Source organism: Xiphophorus hellerii, chromosome 17 (genome assembly GCF_003331165.1).
Source record: "Xiphophorus hellerii strain 12219 chromosome 17, Xiphophorus_hellerii-4.1, whole genome shotgun sequence".
NCBI classification, from domain to species: Eukaryota; Metazoa; Chordata; class Actinopteri; order Cyprinodontiformes; family Poeciliidae; genus Xiphophorus; species Xiphophorus hellerii.
In genome coordinates this window covers 10,251,388-10,265,274 of record NC_045688.1, presented here as the reverse complement: position 1 = coordinate 10,265,274, position 13,887 = coordinate 10,251,388, and the positions used below count along the sequence as shown (strand labels likewise).

Genomic DNA, 13,887 nt, shown 5'->3' with positions numbered 1-13,887 from the left:
AAAAAAATTAACATCTTTCTAACAAATTTTCAATTTTTGAAACTCAGAAATGTTAAAGTTTGTTTTCTAGCATATTTATAAGATCAATCTAAAAATGTTCAAGTTTTAAAACTAAACAATTTCCAGTTTTTTTTTCTAGAAAATCTCCGAGATTGTTCTCAAAATCTGAAGATTCAATTCAGTACAAAATACTTTACTAATCCTAAAGGGAAATTTAATATTACCCAAATTCCTTCCAAAACTTGTTGCATAAAGGATGTCCTGTAGCAGTTAGTGTTACAGTGGTTCTGAAGAATCCTCTGACTAAAGACATTGTTGTTGACGATGAGAATGCTCAGGATTTCCACAGCAAATATAGATGTTTAATTTACAGGAAAAAATGCAACAAATAGTTAAATATTTTCTTAATTTAATTAACCTGACAGAATGTTGCAAAGCTCAGAGAAAATTAAATAAATGTACAGTTTCCTCCTCTACACCAGAGGGCGAGATGACGTAAACGTCGCTCTCCACGTCTGCTTGATCAGCTGAAGAAGTTTGGAAATCCACATATAGGACGACGGGAGAGCTGCAGAGGAAACAAAACGGTCAACATAATTATCTCCGACCGAAACGGTTTAATGAAAACGTCAGCAGAATTGCCTCCAACCTGGGTCCAATCTGAAGAGAAGCATGTAGAGAAGAATGGCGGCCAGGAAGAGTTTCTGCAGAACGGACGAGTCGGATCCGGTCCTCAAGCATTTTCTGTAAAACGTCCTGAACACGGCTTCAACTTTACGGAATAAAGACCCTGCAAAACATCCTCAGTCAGATCAGATGCTGTCGTTTCCATTTATTTTGTTTAATAAACATAATCAAAGTAAAATACTTTGAATTGAGTTCGGTTGTGATTCTCCAGCTCCAGAATCTGGAGTTCCTTCTGGACTCATCAGGCCTTCTTGATTCTGTCGACTTATTTCTTCCACCACGTCCAAAGCTTTTCGCCGTTGCTCTTCTGTGAACGTGTTGCGTCCAACGTCACCGCCAACGAGTTCCCGCGCCTCATCCAAATGTCCGAGCGGCACGAGAACGTGCAGCAGGTAGAGCTCCGCCACCAGCCGGAACCCGACGGCCTGGACGTTCTGCGGGTTGCGCAGCCAAACCCGGGTCGCCTGCTGCATCACTGCAGGCTGCTTGACCTTGGAGTAGAGCAGGATGCTGGAAACACAGAGCAAAAATCACAATTTACACAGAAAAATTACATTATTTTTATTTAAAAACGATCCGACAACAATAAAAAACAAAAACATAAATGTGATTTGAATGGATCTACTTTGTACACATTTAGGGTTTAATATTTAAAGTTTCTTTTAACAATTTTCTTAGTTGAATTTTGTTTATTAAATTTTATTTAAAATTTAATATTAAAAAATGGCAGGTGAGTCAGAATAAATATGTTAATTAAAATAAAACACACAGAAAGACTTTATCAGTTACATGTGCCCCTAAAAATATTTTAATTTCTTTCTAACAGCTGTTTACAATCAAATTTGATCATAGCTATTTTTTAAATTAAAAAAAAATCCCTTAATTTTTTTTTTATTTAAAAAAATACAAATACAAAAAAGAAAGTAATCTTAAAATTTATGAAAATTATCAGAACACTTCTTTTTAAATAAAAAATGATAATAGAAAAAAATAATTAGAATAAAAACTAATCACATCACCCATTTTAAAAATATTTTTCCATCTTTAAATTAATGTTATTTCTTTTATATAAAAACTAAAAATAGAAAAAAAACCATCAAAACTGACGTTCCTTTTTTGAATTTTAAAAAATGCTTTATTTTTCTATTTTTAAAAATACACTTAGAAAAAGATAATATACAATATATATATTTAATTTTATAAAAACGATTTAAAAGTAGAACAGAAAACAGAAAAAAAACGTTTTGTGTTCTATTAATTTTTTATATAAAAATAACTAAAAAAAAAAACAATAAAAAAACATAAAATTTAAAATACTGTAAGTGCGCATTTTAAATAAAAACACATGCAAAATAGAAAACATAAAACAGTAGATAAAATTATATAAATAATAATTAAATTAAAAACACATTAGTAATCCTTACCACATCTGCATGATCTTAGCAGGCACATTATCCTGGTGCCCGTAGTGTTGCAGGACCCAGGAGAAAACCCCCTCCCACTGGTTGAGCTCTGCCAGCGCCTGGATCCCCAGGATGCAGAATCCAGTTTTTATCTCCTCCGCCCTGCAGAGAAAAGTCGCTGCTAACCCGAACAACACGCAGCGCAGCTGGGAAACAACACGACGGTTCACCTGTTTCTGTCTTCTGGCTCCTGGCGCGCCAGGCTCTCCAGACCCGCGTTACAGGCATTAAAAGCCGCCTGGAAGTCGCAGTGGACCATCATGAGCTCTGCAGCGGACTCCAACATGTGGAAAAGCGTCGGTGAAGAGCAGGACAGCGGCGGAGGACTCCGGTGGAACCGATCCCGGCTGTCATGAACTTCGTCTGCAAAAGTTCGGTTCATAACTCCAGAAGCAACTGCTAATCAGCACCGAATAAATAAGATTATTTACTATTATCTAACTTAACAGAGGAACACTTCGCTCACTCGCATCCGTTTGTTGACAAATTGAAATGAGCGGAACTTCCGGGATTAACGACCAATCAACTGCCGCCTGCCGCCGTCTTCAGTAGGTCTGACGCAGCCAATCACGTTCGAGCTTCCTTCCCTGCTGTTCCGTATGTGAACAGAGCAACGTGTTTCTGTCGCAGGGCGAACATTTAGAGCTGGAAACATAAACTAACTGTAAGTAACCGCTCTTTTGGAACATGCCCTACTAGTTTATGACTTCGTCAGTTTATTTTGAAGCGATGAGGCTTTTTAAAATAGTTTTCAAACCGTCCGGTTAGCTAAAATGCTACATTAGCATCTAGCTGTTTTGAATACGAGATTTACTTTTTTTTTTTTTTTACCGTTTATGTCGTTTATGTAATGGTTGCAGCACCAATTAATGTTCCGTTGTTTATTTTCCTCTCCATATGCGTCGTGTGGGTTAGAACAGAGGCGCTTCTAGACTTTTATTTCTGAGGGGGGGCTGTAAGGATAAATTGGAAACATGTCCTCAAAAACTAAAATAAAATGTATATGATAATCGCATCATCAGTTGCTAGCACTTACTGCTAATCTAACTCATTTTCCACTCTTTAATCCCTGCTTGGTCTTAAAGATATGTTGAAGAAGACAGGTGGAAGAAAAGTGAGGATAATACGGATTATTTTACTAATATTGTGTTCACTGCGAGAACACAAAATCTTAGTTTTTAGTGCAAATATCTTAAACACTTAAAATGATACAACTAACTTACAAGTAACATTTTAACAAGATATGAGCTTGTTTTAAGCCAATAATTTCGTAATATAATTTTTTTTAAAGTACATTTCTGACAAAGATTTTACGTTGATCTCAATAATTTTCTAAAAAAAAAACCCATGAACATTTCTGAGTTTAAAAAGTAAAAGTTTACTTGGAAAAACCCTGAAAAATGTAGAAATTAATCTTAGGAATTTTCTAGAAAAAAACTTTAAAAAATTTATAAGTTTGAAAAGTTGAAAGTTTTTTTTTTTTTACAACATTTCTGAGATTAATTTCCAAATTTCTGAGTATTTTTGGTGGAAATTTACCTCTTTCTGTCTACCCAAAGTGGCCCTAATACGTTGTAGTAGCTTTAGATTCAATTCAGTATCAAATACTTTATTAATCCTGAAGGGAAATTAAATATGATCCAAGTTCCTTCAAGGAGTTGTCTGTATTAGAGTGGTTGTGAAGAATCATCTGACTGACGAGGATAATCAGGATTTCTGCAGCAAAAATAAGTGTTTAATTTACTTTGAAAATTAAACAAATATTTTCTTGGTTTCATCAATCTAGATGAATATTAGAAAACCCAGAGAAAATTAAATAAATTTACATTTTCTTCCTTTACACCACAGAATGACATTTTTCCCATGAAAACATCTTATAATGTGGGAATATTTTAAATCAATATTAATGAATAATTGACTCCTAGCTTTGTCTTATTTCAAGTGAATTAAGATATTTAAATTTTTGCAGTGTAGCCATAATTTTATTCATTCTACGCAGCACTGTTTCTGAAAATGGCTGAAAAAGTAAATTAATTCTTTTTCCTTTTTTTTAGCTCATCCTGAAAATGGCCAAAAGTCTTCGTAGCAAATGGAAGCGGAAGATGCGGGCGGAGAAGAGGAAGAAAAACGCTCCGAAGGAGCTGGCTCGACTCAAACAGGCTCTGAGTCTGGATAAGAAAGGAGGAGCGGACATGGCCGACCTGCAGGACGTCGCCACCGTGGTTCCAGCCGACAAGATAACGAAGCAGAGCGACGTTGAAATGGCAGAGCAGCAGCAGGAGGACGACGACAGTGAGTTGGAGAGATAAAAGTCAAACCTGTTAATCTGTTTGCAATTAACAGATTAAGTTATTCAATTATGGGTTTTAAGCAAAACCCTACTTTCAAATCGGATTGAGTTTGAGATAAAACGCCTCAAATACCTGGACGTTGAAGTTCAGGAAAAACGTAATTATCATGCACAAAGAAGAAAAATGAAATTTGTGTGGCCTCACCAACAAAAAATTTAATAAATTAGGACAAAACTAAAAAAATTGAAATCAAAATCTACTCATCAAAATGCTAGATGCAACATTAATTGATAATATTTTCCAAGCCTTCTTGTTTACTTCTGTTGTCATAGTAACTAAGACTAGATCTACTCATCTTAAAGTAAACATTGGTGCAAATCTGCTTTTAATTAATGTATTAAAGCTTTAATTAATAAATTAAAGCTTGTCTAAATATGAGAAGTGTTTTCAAACAAAGACTGACATAGATCCTGTTTTTATTTTCAGTTCAAAATAATGAGCAAACTTTCATTTTAAAGAAAAACCATTTGAAGTTTTAGATCTATAATCCTATTCCTACAAAATTAAAAAAAATAAAATTACTTAAGCTGTTTAAACAATGCTTAGCTTTTTGTTCATTGTGTAAAAAATATATATTTTTAGTGATTTTAGTATTTAAAAATGATTCTTTTTGGCACATATGTGACAGCTGAGTATTTTCTGCTGCATTTCTTTTGTTTTTAGACGGGAAGATGGAGATGGACGGGAAGCGCAGCAAGGCGACTCTGCTGGACGAACACGGACAGTACCCGGTGTGGATGAGCCAGCGGCAGGCCAAGAAAATGAAGGCCAAACGCGTGACCAAGCAAACAGGCAAAGTGAAGAAGAAGAAGGGAATCGCCTGGTGAAGCAAAGCGAGGCGGTTTGTTTGTTTGTTTCAGAGACTTGGGAAATTCTGCGTCTGTTCTTACAGGACAGCAACTTTATGAGTTAACTTTTGTTGACAGAAGACTCATCAGTGGAAGATTGTGTTTGCTCGGTTTGTAGCATTGGAACTTTCTAAATATAGAAATCATCCGTCTAATGACAGAAATAAACGTTTCAAACCTTAAAAAAATGCTTTATTGTCTTTAATTGAAGTTGAGAATCTCAATCCTGTTGAGATTCTCAATAAAAAGCATTAAAATGTTGCGTTATTAGAAAAAAATGCTTGGATAAATAGAAGGATAAAGTAGTTAGAGTTGATTAAAAAGTTGGATTTTAAAGGGAAGCGTGTGCAAAAACCGCCTACAGCAGCTGGACGTAAGAGGCTGGGAAGAGACCCGTGCGACCGTGACACTGGCCCTTCCACCAGCCCTCGTCGATCATCTCTACGTTGGTGATGACATCATCAGGGTTGAAGGAGATCTCGTCGTCAGCCTCTGTGGAAACACACAGAACCGTTGGGCTTAATTCGTTAGGAAAGATGGTAAAATTTTCAAGCTCACCTCTCAAGTCGTACATTTTTAATTTTCACCAATTGACACTTCATGGATATTTTTCAAGACGGCCACAGTTTCTGATCCTTTTTAGCCAATTATTGCCATAAATGTTACCCATTTTCATGACTTAGGTGAACTTTATATTTATTATTTTAGTCATAGCTTATGACATTTTTTAAAAATATGTTTAGCAGGTTAGCATTAGCTTCAGCTAATTATTAATTTGTTTAGTGTTTTACAGTTAGCTTCTGCTAATTTTAATGTGTGTTTAGTGTTAGCTTCTACTAATTTTTTAATATTTAGCAATAGCTTCTTGCTATTTTTGTTATTCTGTTTAGTGCTACCGTTTGCTAATTTTTTTTTTAATGTGTTTAGCAGTTGTGTGATACCACAACTGCTAACTGCTCTAAATAAGAGCAAAGACTCTTATTTAGCAAATTAGTAGAAAGCTGTTGCTAAAAACTACTGCCAGTTATACTGCAAACATATATTCTCCATTACAACCAGGGTGGCCATCTTGAAAAATCTAAACATCAGCAAGTATGATTTCCATAAGTTCAATCGTGTGATTTGACATCAAAAGTATTCATTTGTGATAAATATTGGCAGATATAGTGAAAAAAAAAAATTTCCTTGACGACCATCTTGAATTATTTTCATAAAAGTAAGTGTCAAGTTAGGTTCTTGTATCTGCATGTCAAAACAAAAGGAGGAATAAGACTACCTCCATATTCCCCTCAAGGAGATGCAGTGATTATCCCAAACTAAACGACTCAAATAAATCATTAAAAGCACAAGTCTGCGTCTAAGTTTCACAGTTTGTGAACTAAAGGTGCAGAGGAGGTCTTACCTCCTTCATAGTCGTAAATTGCAACTGCCCTCTGGCCGGCCGACACCTCCTCATAGAAGCCGCCACCCTCTGTGAGCAGAAGTTATGTTTAGATGAGAAAATCTGAACAAGAAATTCTTCCCGCAGAGCTTTGGTCGGAGGCAGACCTTCTGGTTCAGGAACAGGTGGTTTGCAAAGTTCATCGTAATTCCCGCCATCCTCCTCTTCGTCCACGGCGGCGGATCGCGGCGGCAGAGGAGGTTCCGCCGGTTCCAGGAGATCATCTGAGCGTGGAGGCAAGTCTGGAGGCTCTTCGTATAATTCGTCCCCCTGAGGGTAAAAACGAGACGTTAGGCTGCCTTAAAACTGTAGAAACGCCTGAATGTGAGTTCACCTCTGGTTCTGGTTCTGTTTCTGGTTCAGGCGGTTCTGGGACATCCGGGACATTTCGGTGGGTTTCTACAGGCGGCATGTGGTACGCCGGTTCCTTCTGAGCAGGAGGATGTTGGACTTCCTGTTTCCGGCAATCCTCTTCCTTAAAGAAACAGATCGATTATTGAAAATGATTCCAGTGGCTAGCTTTAATGAAAATTCAAGATGGCGGCCTTTTTTCCAAGTAATTTTTTTCCAAGTGCTAATATTTATCACAGATGAATACTTTGGATGTCAAATCACACATAATTGAACCCATAGAAATCATACTTACTGATAATGTTTTGATTTTTGAAGATGGCTACCAGGGTTGTCATGGAGATTTATTTTTTACACTAATATCGCCAATTAGACAGGTTTGGTGTCCAATCAGAGTCTACACATTTGAAGCACAGAAATCATATATATACTTGATCCTGTGTTTTCTTTTTCTGGTGGACATTTTTCTAAATGGCCGCCATGGTCGTAATGGAGAATATATGTTTGCATTAAAATTGGCAGCAGTTATTAACAATCTAACAAAAAAGTTAAATTCACTATCCACTTATTCAATAAATACAAACCTTACATCTGCTAACGCTAAGAATAAACAAAAAATAACAGAAGCTAGTGCTAAACACACAATAAAATTAGTGGACGCTAATGCTAAACATACCTGACCTGAGTAAAGTTTCTTCCCACCCATTCTTAATATACAAAATTAGTGTCAAATGTTTGTGCAGCAACAATTTTGTTGATGTTGCCATAATTTTAAAGCTATTAATAGAAAAGTTTGGTTTAATTGAAGAAAATGTGGGTAGAGGAAGGAGGTACTATTTACCTTTAAATTTTCAGGGCTACATTAAAAGCAAAAGCAGCACAAAATAGAAATGTTATCAGCACAAAAAAACACAAACGAAGAAGAGTTGATTGAGACCATTTTAGTTAGTTTTGAAGACAGTGGCACGGCCATCTTGCCTACCTGCTGCCTGCGTTTGGCTTCCTCTCGCTCTCTGCTCTCTCTGGCTTCTCTTCTTGCTCTCTCTTCTTCTACTTTCTTCCTGTTTTCTTCATCTGAAGCCTTCGCCATGTTCTCAAAGCGAGCCTTCAGTTTCCCAGCGCCTGTGCTTGCTGCAGAAATTCGACAATAAATTTAACTTAAAGCACAACATCACCAATAATTACTGCTACATTTAAAACAATAAACTCACAAGCCTCTACAGGTTGAGTCTTTTCATAAGCGGAAGTTGGGGAGTCCATGTCTGAAAATCCCGCTGCACTCTGGAGGATTATAACAGTCAGATTAGATTTTCTTTAAAAGATTTGGGTTTAAATATTTGACAATGTGAATAGAAACAAATTTTTGGCAACACATAATCTATGAGCCAAAATCATAAAAATTACAACAAATTGGGGCTGAAATGTTTTACAACGTGTGTAATAAATCTATTTCATATATGAGTTTCACTTTCTGAACCGAGTGAAAAAGAGAAAAGTTCAAAATGGTGGCAGCAGCATCATGCTGTGGAGTTTGGATCTATGTTATTGAAGTCCTCAGTTGTCTTCCTGATATCTTGGGTGTTTTATTTTGATTGTACAAGGAAGCAGTGTATTTTAGGTGTTCATCATCTGGACTTCATTTACCTCCTGAATTTGAACAAAATTATTTTAAAAAGGCCATGTGTCTTTCTATACAGCATTTAAAACTTTATCTAATGTTTTATTATGAGTTTTTATGATTCAATTCATGGTTTTATTTCAGATTAATTGCTCACATCCTTGACACTAACCTTATCCATTCGGTCTGTCTGAACTCCATAACGACCGCCGAAACCTGCAGAGTAATCTAAACAGAAGAACATTTCTTCAGATTATTGAGCTAAAAACTTCAGATTTTTAAGGGATTTACTCCATTTTGACTTTTTCCCACCTTTCTGGGACTGATGTTTATCCGTCTCTCCTTTGTAGTCGTATCCCAGCGCTGCTTTGTCCACCTTCTCCTTCTCAACGCCGTACTTCCCACCAAATCCTTTTGCGTAATCTAAACGTGAATCATAAAGTGAAGAGAAAATGCTGGTATCACCCTGTATGTGATGCTAACTTTGAGTTTATTCACCTTTCTGCGACTGATGTTTCTCAGTTTCTCCTTTATAGTCGTAACCCATGGCGGCTTTATCCACCTTCTCTTTCTCCACGCCATATTTCCCTCCAAAACCTTTGGCATAGTCTGAGGAAGACGCAGCACAAATTAAAAAGTAATGAATTAATCGCGGAGGGTTATTTTGACGGTTGATTTGTGTTCTTGTAACAATGGCAGACAAAAGCAGAAGAGTACAGTTTTAAGTAGTTGTGTAGCTCACGTCATTTCCATAGACGTAGTTTTTATTTATAATTTTTGTAGAAAGTTAATTTGTTTTATGTATTTAATTTCACATAAGTAATGAAAAAAACCCAGGAAGATTTCGAGCTCCGTTTTATACCAGCTTGTTTAGCGCTGTCATGGTTGCTAGGCAACAGGACATGCGCTGATGGGCGGGGGGAAATTATGCTGCGTTCCAGTTGCCTCGGAAATTGGAGAGCTTTTTCCTTTTCAACTGTTGATGCGCGGAGCGGTCATATTGAAACGCAAAGTCGGCCTAACAAGTCGTAACTGGGAGTACTCGGAGTTTCTCTCTCTTCTCTGGTTGTTAGTCCGACTTCAGGAGGCGTTTCAGTTTATTTTTCCAACTGGGAAGTCGAAATTCTAACAACAAATCTGAATTTTACCGTTCACTTCCGGTCTTCGTGATCGACGACGCGACAAAATATTTTTATTTTTTCTTGTCTAGCATTGTCTGTAAACTTGACCTACATTTTTTAGATGTATTTGTATTTTTGAGGCATTCTGATTACATTTTGCCTCGTGTAGAACTGTGAAAATCCACAATAAATCTTAACTCCAAATGCTAGCTTTTAAAATGTGCTAAAGCTGCACATTTAAATGAATCACCCCACCTTTTAATGGTTCAAATAAATCATTAGAAGTCCAAAATCAATCTGACCCCTCTGCTGATTAAGACCAAACCTCTGATTGGATATGGATCGATCCCATAATCACAGAACCAAACAAATAAAACCCACCTTTCTGTGACTGATGCTTCTCTGTTTCTGCTTTATAGTCGTAACCCAAAGCCGCCTTGTCCACTCTGTCCTTATCAACTCCATACTTCCCTCCAAAACCCTTTGAGTAATCTAAAGTGGAGAATTAAAAAAATTAATCTGGAGCTTGGAGATCTGAAACAAGCGAATATTTATGAGCAACTTGTCCAACCAACCTTTCTGAGAGGCGTGTTGCTGCACCTCTCCTTTGTACTCAAAGCCCATGGCAGACTGCAAAGAATGAAGAGGCAATTTTACCACAAAAAAGTTTGTAAAATTACAAGAAAAAAAGTAATTGCAATGAGAAAAAAAGCTTCAAAAAAAGTTATCAAAATGTGACATGACCAGATCGTTTGTGTAGTTGTTCTTTTTTCAAAACAGACAGTGTTTGCACAATCATTTCAAAAAGTTGCTATTGATAATTAATCAATGCTGATCTGTTAAAAAAAATTAATAAAAAATATTTTAGAATAATTTAAATATGTCTTAATAATTATGATTATAAATTATCTATAAATAATATTAATATAATTTATTATTGATTATTTATGATTACACTTGGGTTATTCATTCTCCCAATATTATTTAATTCTAGTTATGTTATGACTTTATTCTCCTGATTAAATAAATCTTGCTCTAATATTCCGTTGTAGTTTATCTGAATTCAAAGTAATAAATAGAAGTTGTAAAACAAGAAGTCTGCTTTGGGAGTGCTACCATCGCGCTCATCTATGGAAACCCAATGAGCTCATTGGTGAAAACAAATTCAGATTTTCCAAAAATTAAATTAATCAATATTTTTGATTAATCGCCCAGCCCTAACTGAAGGTATTTTGCTGCGTTAGGATGTTAAGAGGGAAATATTTTGTTTTCTGACCTTGTCAACACGGTCTTTCTGAACACCAAATTTCCCACCGAATCCCTTCGTCATGTCCTTCTGGGAGGAGTGCTGCTCCACCTGCGCCACGTAGTCGTGACCCACAGCCACCTGGACAGAAGACGAGGATCAGACAGCAGGACAGAGATGGAGTGTGAGGGACCAAAAGGTAAATAAAACCCATCAACCTTGTCCATCCTGTCCTTCTCCACACCAAACTTCCCGCCATATCCGTACGACGCTTTGGGAGTTAGATCCTTCTGCTTCACCTGCTCGTGTTCCTGAGCGACCCGGTTTCTGAGCTCGGCGACGCTGTAGGAACCAAAGACATGGAAACTGAAATGGCTTTCAGAAGCAGCACCTTGCAAAAAAGTATTCACACTCTGGAGTGTTACAACCACACCTTCAACAGGTTCTGAAAGGTCTATGGGCAATAGAAAACATATTCGGTATATTTTTTTTGTCCAAATCATTCTTCAATAATGAGATTTTGGCTTATTTTGAGGTCCAACAGTAAAGGCAAAAGTAGAGCCTCTACCCAGCTAAGGCGCTCCGCTTGGGTTGCTAGGTAACAGGCAGAACTCTACTGGGGTTGGTAGATAACGGGGCAGAACTCTACTGGGGTTGCTAGGTAACGGAAAGAATTCTACTGGGGTTGCTAGGCAATGATTGCCTTTAGGTTCTCGAAACGTCTCATTATTCAGATACCAAAAAAAATTTACTTATTGCCAACAACAGGTTGGGTGGATTTTTAAGAACTTGGGCTGTTTTAACAGCAGTAGAAACCCACATGGAAATATAAAAATGTAAATTTTGCACAATAGTTCCCCATTAAGGTGTTTTGTTGGGATTTCATGTGACCAAAGTAGGGAGTAATTTTAAAGTGGAAGGAAACTGATAAAAAAGAGAAGCATCTGTCATCCATTTTCTTTGCATTACAACTTGAGTTCAAAGCTTGGGGAGTTATTAGTGGTATTTAAACAGAATGAAAACAGCTCGGCATATTTTCATTTTTAAGAAATTGTTTTGAAAATTCTAATTTTCCCTCCACTTCACAACTACCCACCACACTTTGTGAAGGTCTAACTGCATAAAATCAAAATAAAATATGTGAACAATGTTTAAAAAAAACAATTGAATTCCATTATAATGGAGGGCTTTCAACAGATTGAGTTGTCCGTTTTGATAAAATTTTGTACGATGCAATTGTTTTCTTGTGAATGTGGAAAATCTATTCAAATCAACAAGACATTAAGAAAGAAAACAATGGTTTAAAGTAGCTATAGTTCATAAGGTGAGGTTAAAAAACACCAAAAAGAACAATCTGCTATTCAGAAGTTTACAAATATTGGTAATTGGAATCAGTACATATTTGATTATTTCCATCAGAAGTGATTTTAAACATTAATATGCAGTTTAATGAGGGAAAATCTTTGCATTGAACTGGTTTAATGCTCTTTCTAGCCCTCTGTGTCATCTGTTACTACCCATATTTGGAGCGACTTGCTGTCTGACTACACACACTTACTTCCTCTTCCTGTTAAAATGCAACTCCCACTAAGACCTGATAAGACCCACTAAGAAAAATATATCTTCACCTGATGTGCTCTTTGCGCCCAGAGCCCTCAATACTTTTGGCCCCCCACCTCTGCTCCTGCTCGGATACATCATTCTGAAACACATTTAAAACAAAGTTTACAGAGAAATAGACTTTTTTTTTTTACTGATGCTCGCTCCAGGAAGTATCCAGTACCTCAAAGTCAGGGTCTGTCTCCCAGTCGTCCCCCTCTGCAGCCACCTTCACGTTCACATCGTGGCCCACCACTGACTTCCACATCTGGGGGAAGGAAACACACAAACATCAACACTCAGAGCTCAGATCAAAGCTGCTGTTTCTGTGCACGAGTCTTATTTGTGGAAGTTTGTTTTTGCAGGGCAGAAATAGAGCAAAGAGCAACCACTAAGTCCTAAAAAGGAAGTTGAAGCTTCACTTCACCATTACTGTGTATACTTATTGGATTCTTCACTAAAAGTTCAAACAAACAGAACAATTTTGATATAAGCTATTATTATGACATGCAAATTCTGATCATTATTACAAACTCAAGTTTATGTTTTCATTCATTCTCATAAATATGTAATATTTACACGATTAACCTTTATTTTACATGTTTCATGACACCGCTAGGGCATTTTTAAAATCATATTTAAGCAACCTTTAAGATATAAATTGTTACATTATTGAGCAGAATTAACGGTGTACTGGCTTATGATAGAGCTACTTCCTTAATTAGGGCGGAAACAGGATTTTTAAAAGAAAAGGCTGCAGATTTAGTCAGTTAGTGCAGAATAGATAAAAAATATTACTTTACCTTTTAGTTCCTGCGCAGTTTTGGTGCGTCTGGCGGATTTTGCAGCAACAAAGTTCTCCTGAGTCTTCACAGGTTGAGGTGTTCTGATGGGCGAGACGTGAACGCGGATCCAGCAAACGAGAGCGCGCAGAGGTGCAAATAAGTAAAACCAAAACAAAAAAATTTAATCTAAATACTTACATTTTTCACAATATCGGCAACACATGATAAAAATATTTGCTGTTGGTTCAGTAGTTCGCATTAATTTACTTTTAGAACGTTTTTTATATACATGCTGCATTCAAACACCCTCGGAAATTTTAAGTCGCTTCTTTCGTTTTTACCAACAGAACTAAAACCAAGACAGTTTGTGATTCATA

At 36.6% G+C, this 13,887-nt stretch overlaps 3 protein-coding genes across 4 annotated transcripts; 1 reads left to right on the top strand and 2 right to left on the bottom strand.

The window, feature by feature from the left end:
- Window positions 1-392: 392 nt before the first annotated feature.
- pex26 (peroxisomal biogenesis factor 26) lies at window positions 393-2,601 on the bottom strand. The gene is made up of 5 exons (XM_032589804.1): window positions 2,321-2,601; window positions 2,112-2,252; window positions 869-1,197; window positions 650-790; window positions 393-568 (listed from the first exon to the last, which is right to left on the bottom strand). The coding sequence occupies exons 1-5, from the start codon at window positions 2,530-2,532 to the stop codon at window positions 474-476; spliced, it is 918 nt and encodes a 305-aa protein (XP_032445695.1). The 5' UTR covers window positions 2,533-2,601; the 3' UTR covers window positions 393-473.
- Window positions 2,602-2,649: 48 nt separating this feature from the next.
- On the top strand, window positions 2,650-5,537 carry llph (LLP homolog, long-term synaptic facilitation factor). Of its 2 annotated transcripts, XM_032589805.1 has the most exons (4): window positions 2,650-2,814; window positions 4,150-4,155; window positions 4,209-4,442; window positions 5,165-5,537. In XM_032589805.1, the coding sequence occupies exons 3-4, from the start codon at window positions 4,217-4,219 to the stop codon at window positions 5,326-5,328; spliced, it is 390 nt and encodes a 129-aa protein (XP_032445696.1). In that variant the 5' UTR covers window positions 2,650-2,814; window positions 4,150-4,155; window positions 4,209-4,216; the 3' UTR covers window positions 5,329-5,537. The 2 variants fall into 2 exon arrangements, with proteins under 2 accessions (XP_032445696.1, XP_032445697.1); XM_032589806.1 differs by lacking the exon at window positions 4,150-4,155 and having other exon boundaries at window positions 2,701-2,814; window positions 4,205-4,442.
- On the bottom strand, window positions 5,519-13,664 carry hcls1 (hematopoietic cell-specific Lyn substrate 1). Its single transcript, XM_032589803.1, has 16 exons — window positions 13,529-13,664; window positions 12,910-12,993; window positions 12,755-12,828; window positions 11,345-11,468; window positions 11,157-11,267; window positions 10,456-10,510; window positions 10,262-10,372; window positions 9,258-9,368; window positions 9,072-9,182; window positions 8,932-8,987; window positions 8,353-8,422; window positions 8,124-8,272; window positions 7,125-7,265; window positions 6,898-7,060; window positions 6,752-6,820; window positions 5,519-5,841 (listed from the first exon to the last, which is right to left on the bottom strand). Exons 2-16 carry the CDS (start codon window positions 12,991-12,993, stop codon window positions 5,708-5,710), a joined length of 1,563 nt encoding a protein of 520 aa, XP_032445694.1. The 5' UTR covers window positions 13,529-13,664; the 3' UTR covers window positions 5,519-5,707.
- Between the last annotated feature and the right edge of the window lie 223 nt (window positions 13,665-13,887).

Excerpts from the sequence above, each read along its gene's own strand:
- pex26 (XM_032589804.1), bottom strand. The coding sequence starts at position 2,532 with ATGAACCGAACTTTTGCAGACGAAGTTCATGACAGCCGGGATCGGTTC. Across the intron at positions 2,253-2,320 it reads GAGCCAGAAGACAGAAACAG|GGCGGAGGAGATAAAAACTG; the intron begins GTGAACCGTCGT and ends TTTTCTCTGCAG. Across the intron at positions 569-649 it reads TCTCTTCAGATTGGACCCAG|CTCTCCCGTCGTCCTATATG; the intron begins GTTGGAGGCAAT and ends TTTCCTCTGCAG.
- llph (XM_032589805.1), top strand. The coding sequence starts at position 4,217 with ATGGCCAAAAGTCTTCGTAGCAAATGGAAGCGGAAGATGCGGGCGGAG. Across the intron at positions 4,443-5,164 it reads GCAGCAGGAGGACGACGACA|ACGGGAAGATGGAGATGGAC; the intron begins GTGAGTTGGAGA and ends TTTTGTTTTTAG.
- hcls1 (XM_032589803.1), bottom strand. The coding sequence starts at position 12,993 with ATGTGGAAGTCAGTGGTGGGCCACGATGTGAACGTGAAGGTGGCTGCA. Across the intron at positions 11,268-11,344 it reads AGAAGGACAGGATGGACAAG|GTGGCTGTGGGTCACGACTA; the intron begins GTTGATGGGTTT and ends TCTTCTGTCCAG. Across the intron at positions 8,423-8,931 it reads AGACAGACCGAATGGATAAG|AGTGCAGCGGGATTTTCAGA; the intron begins GTTAGTGTCAAG and ends ATAATCCTCCAG.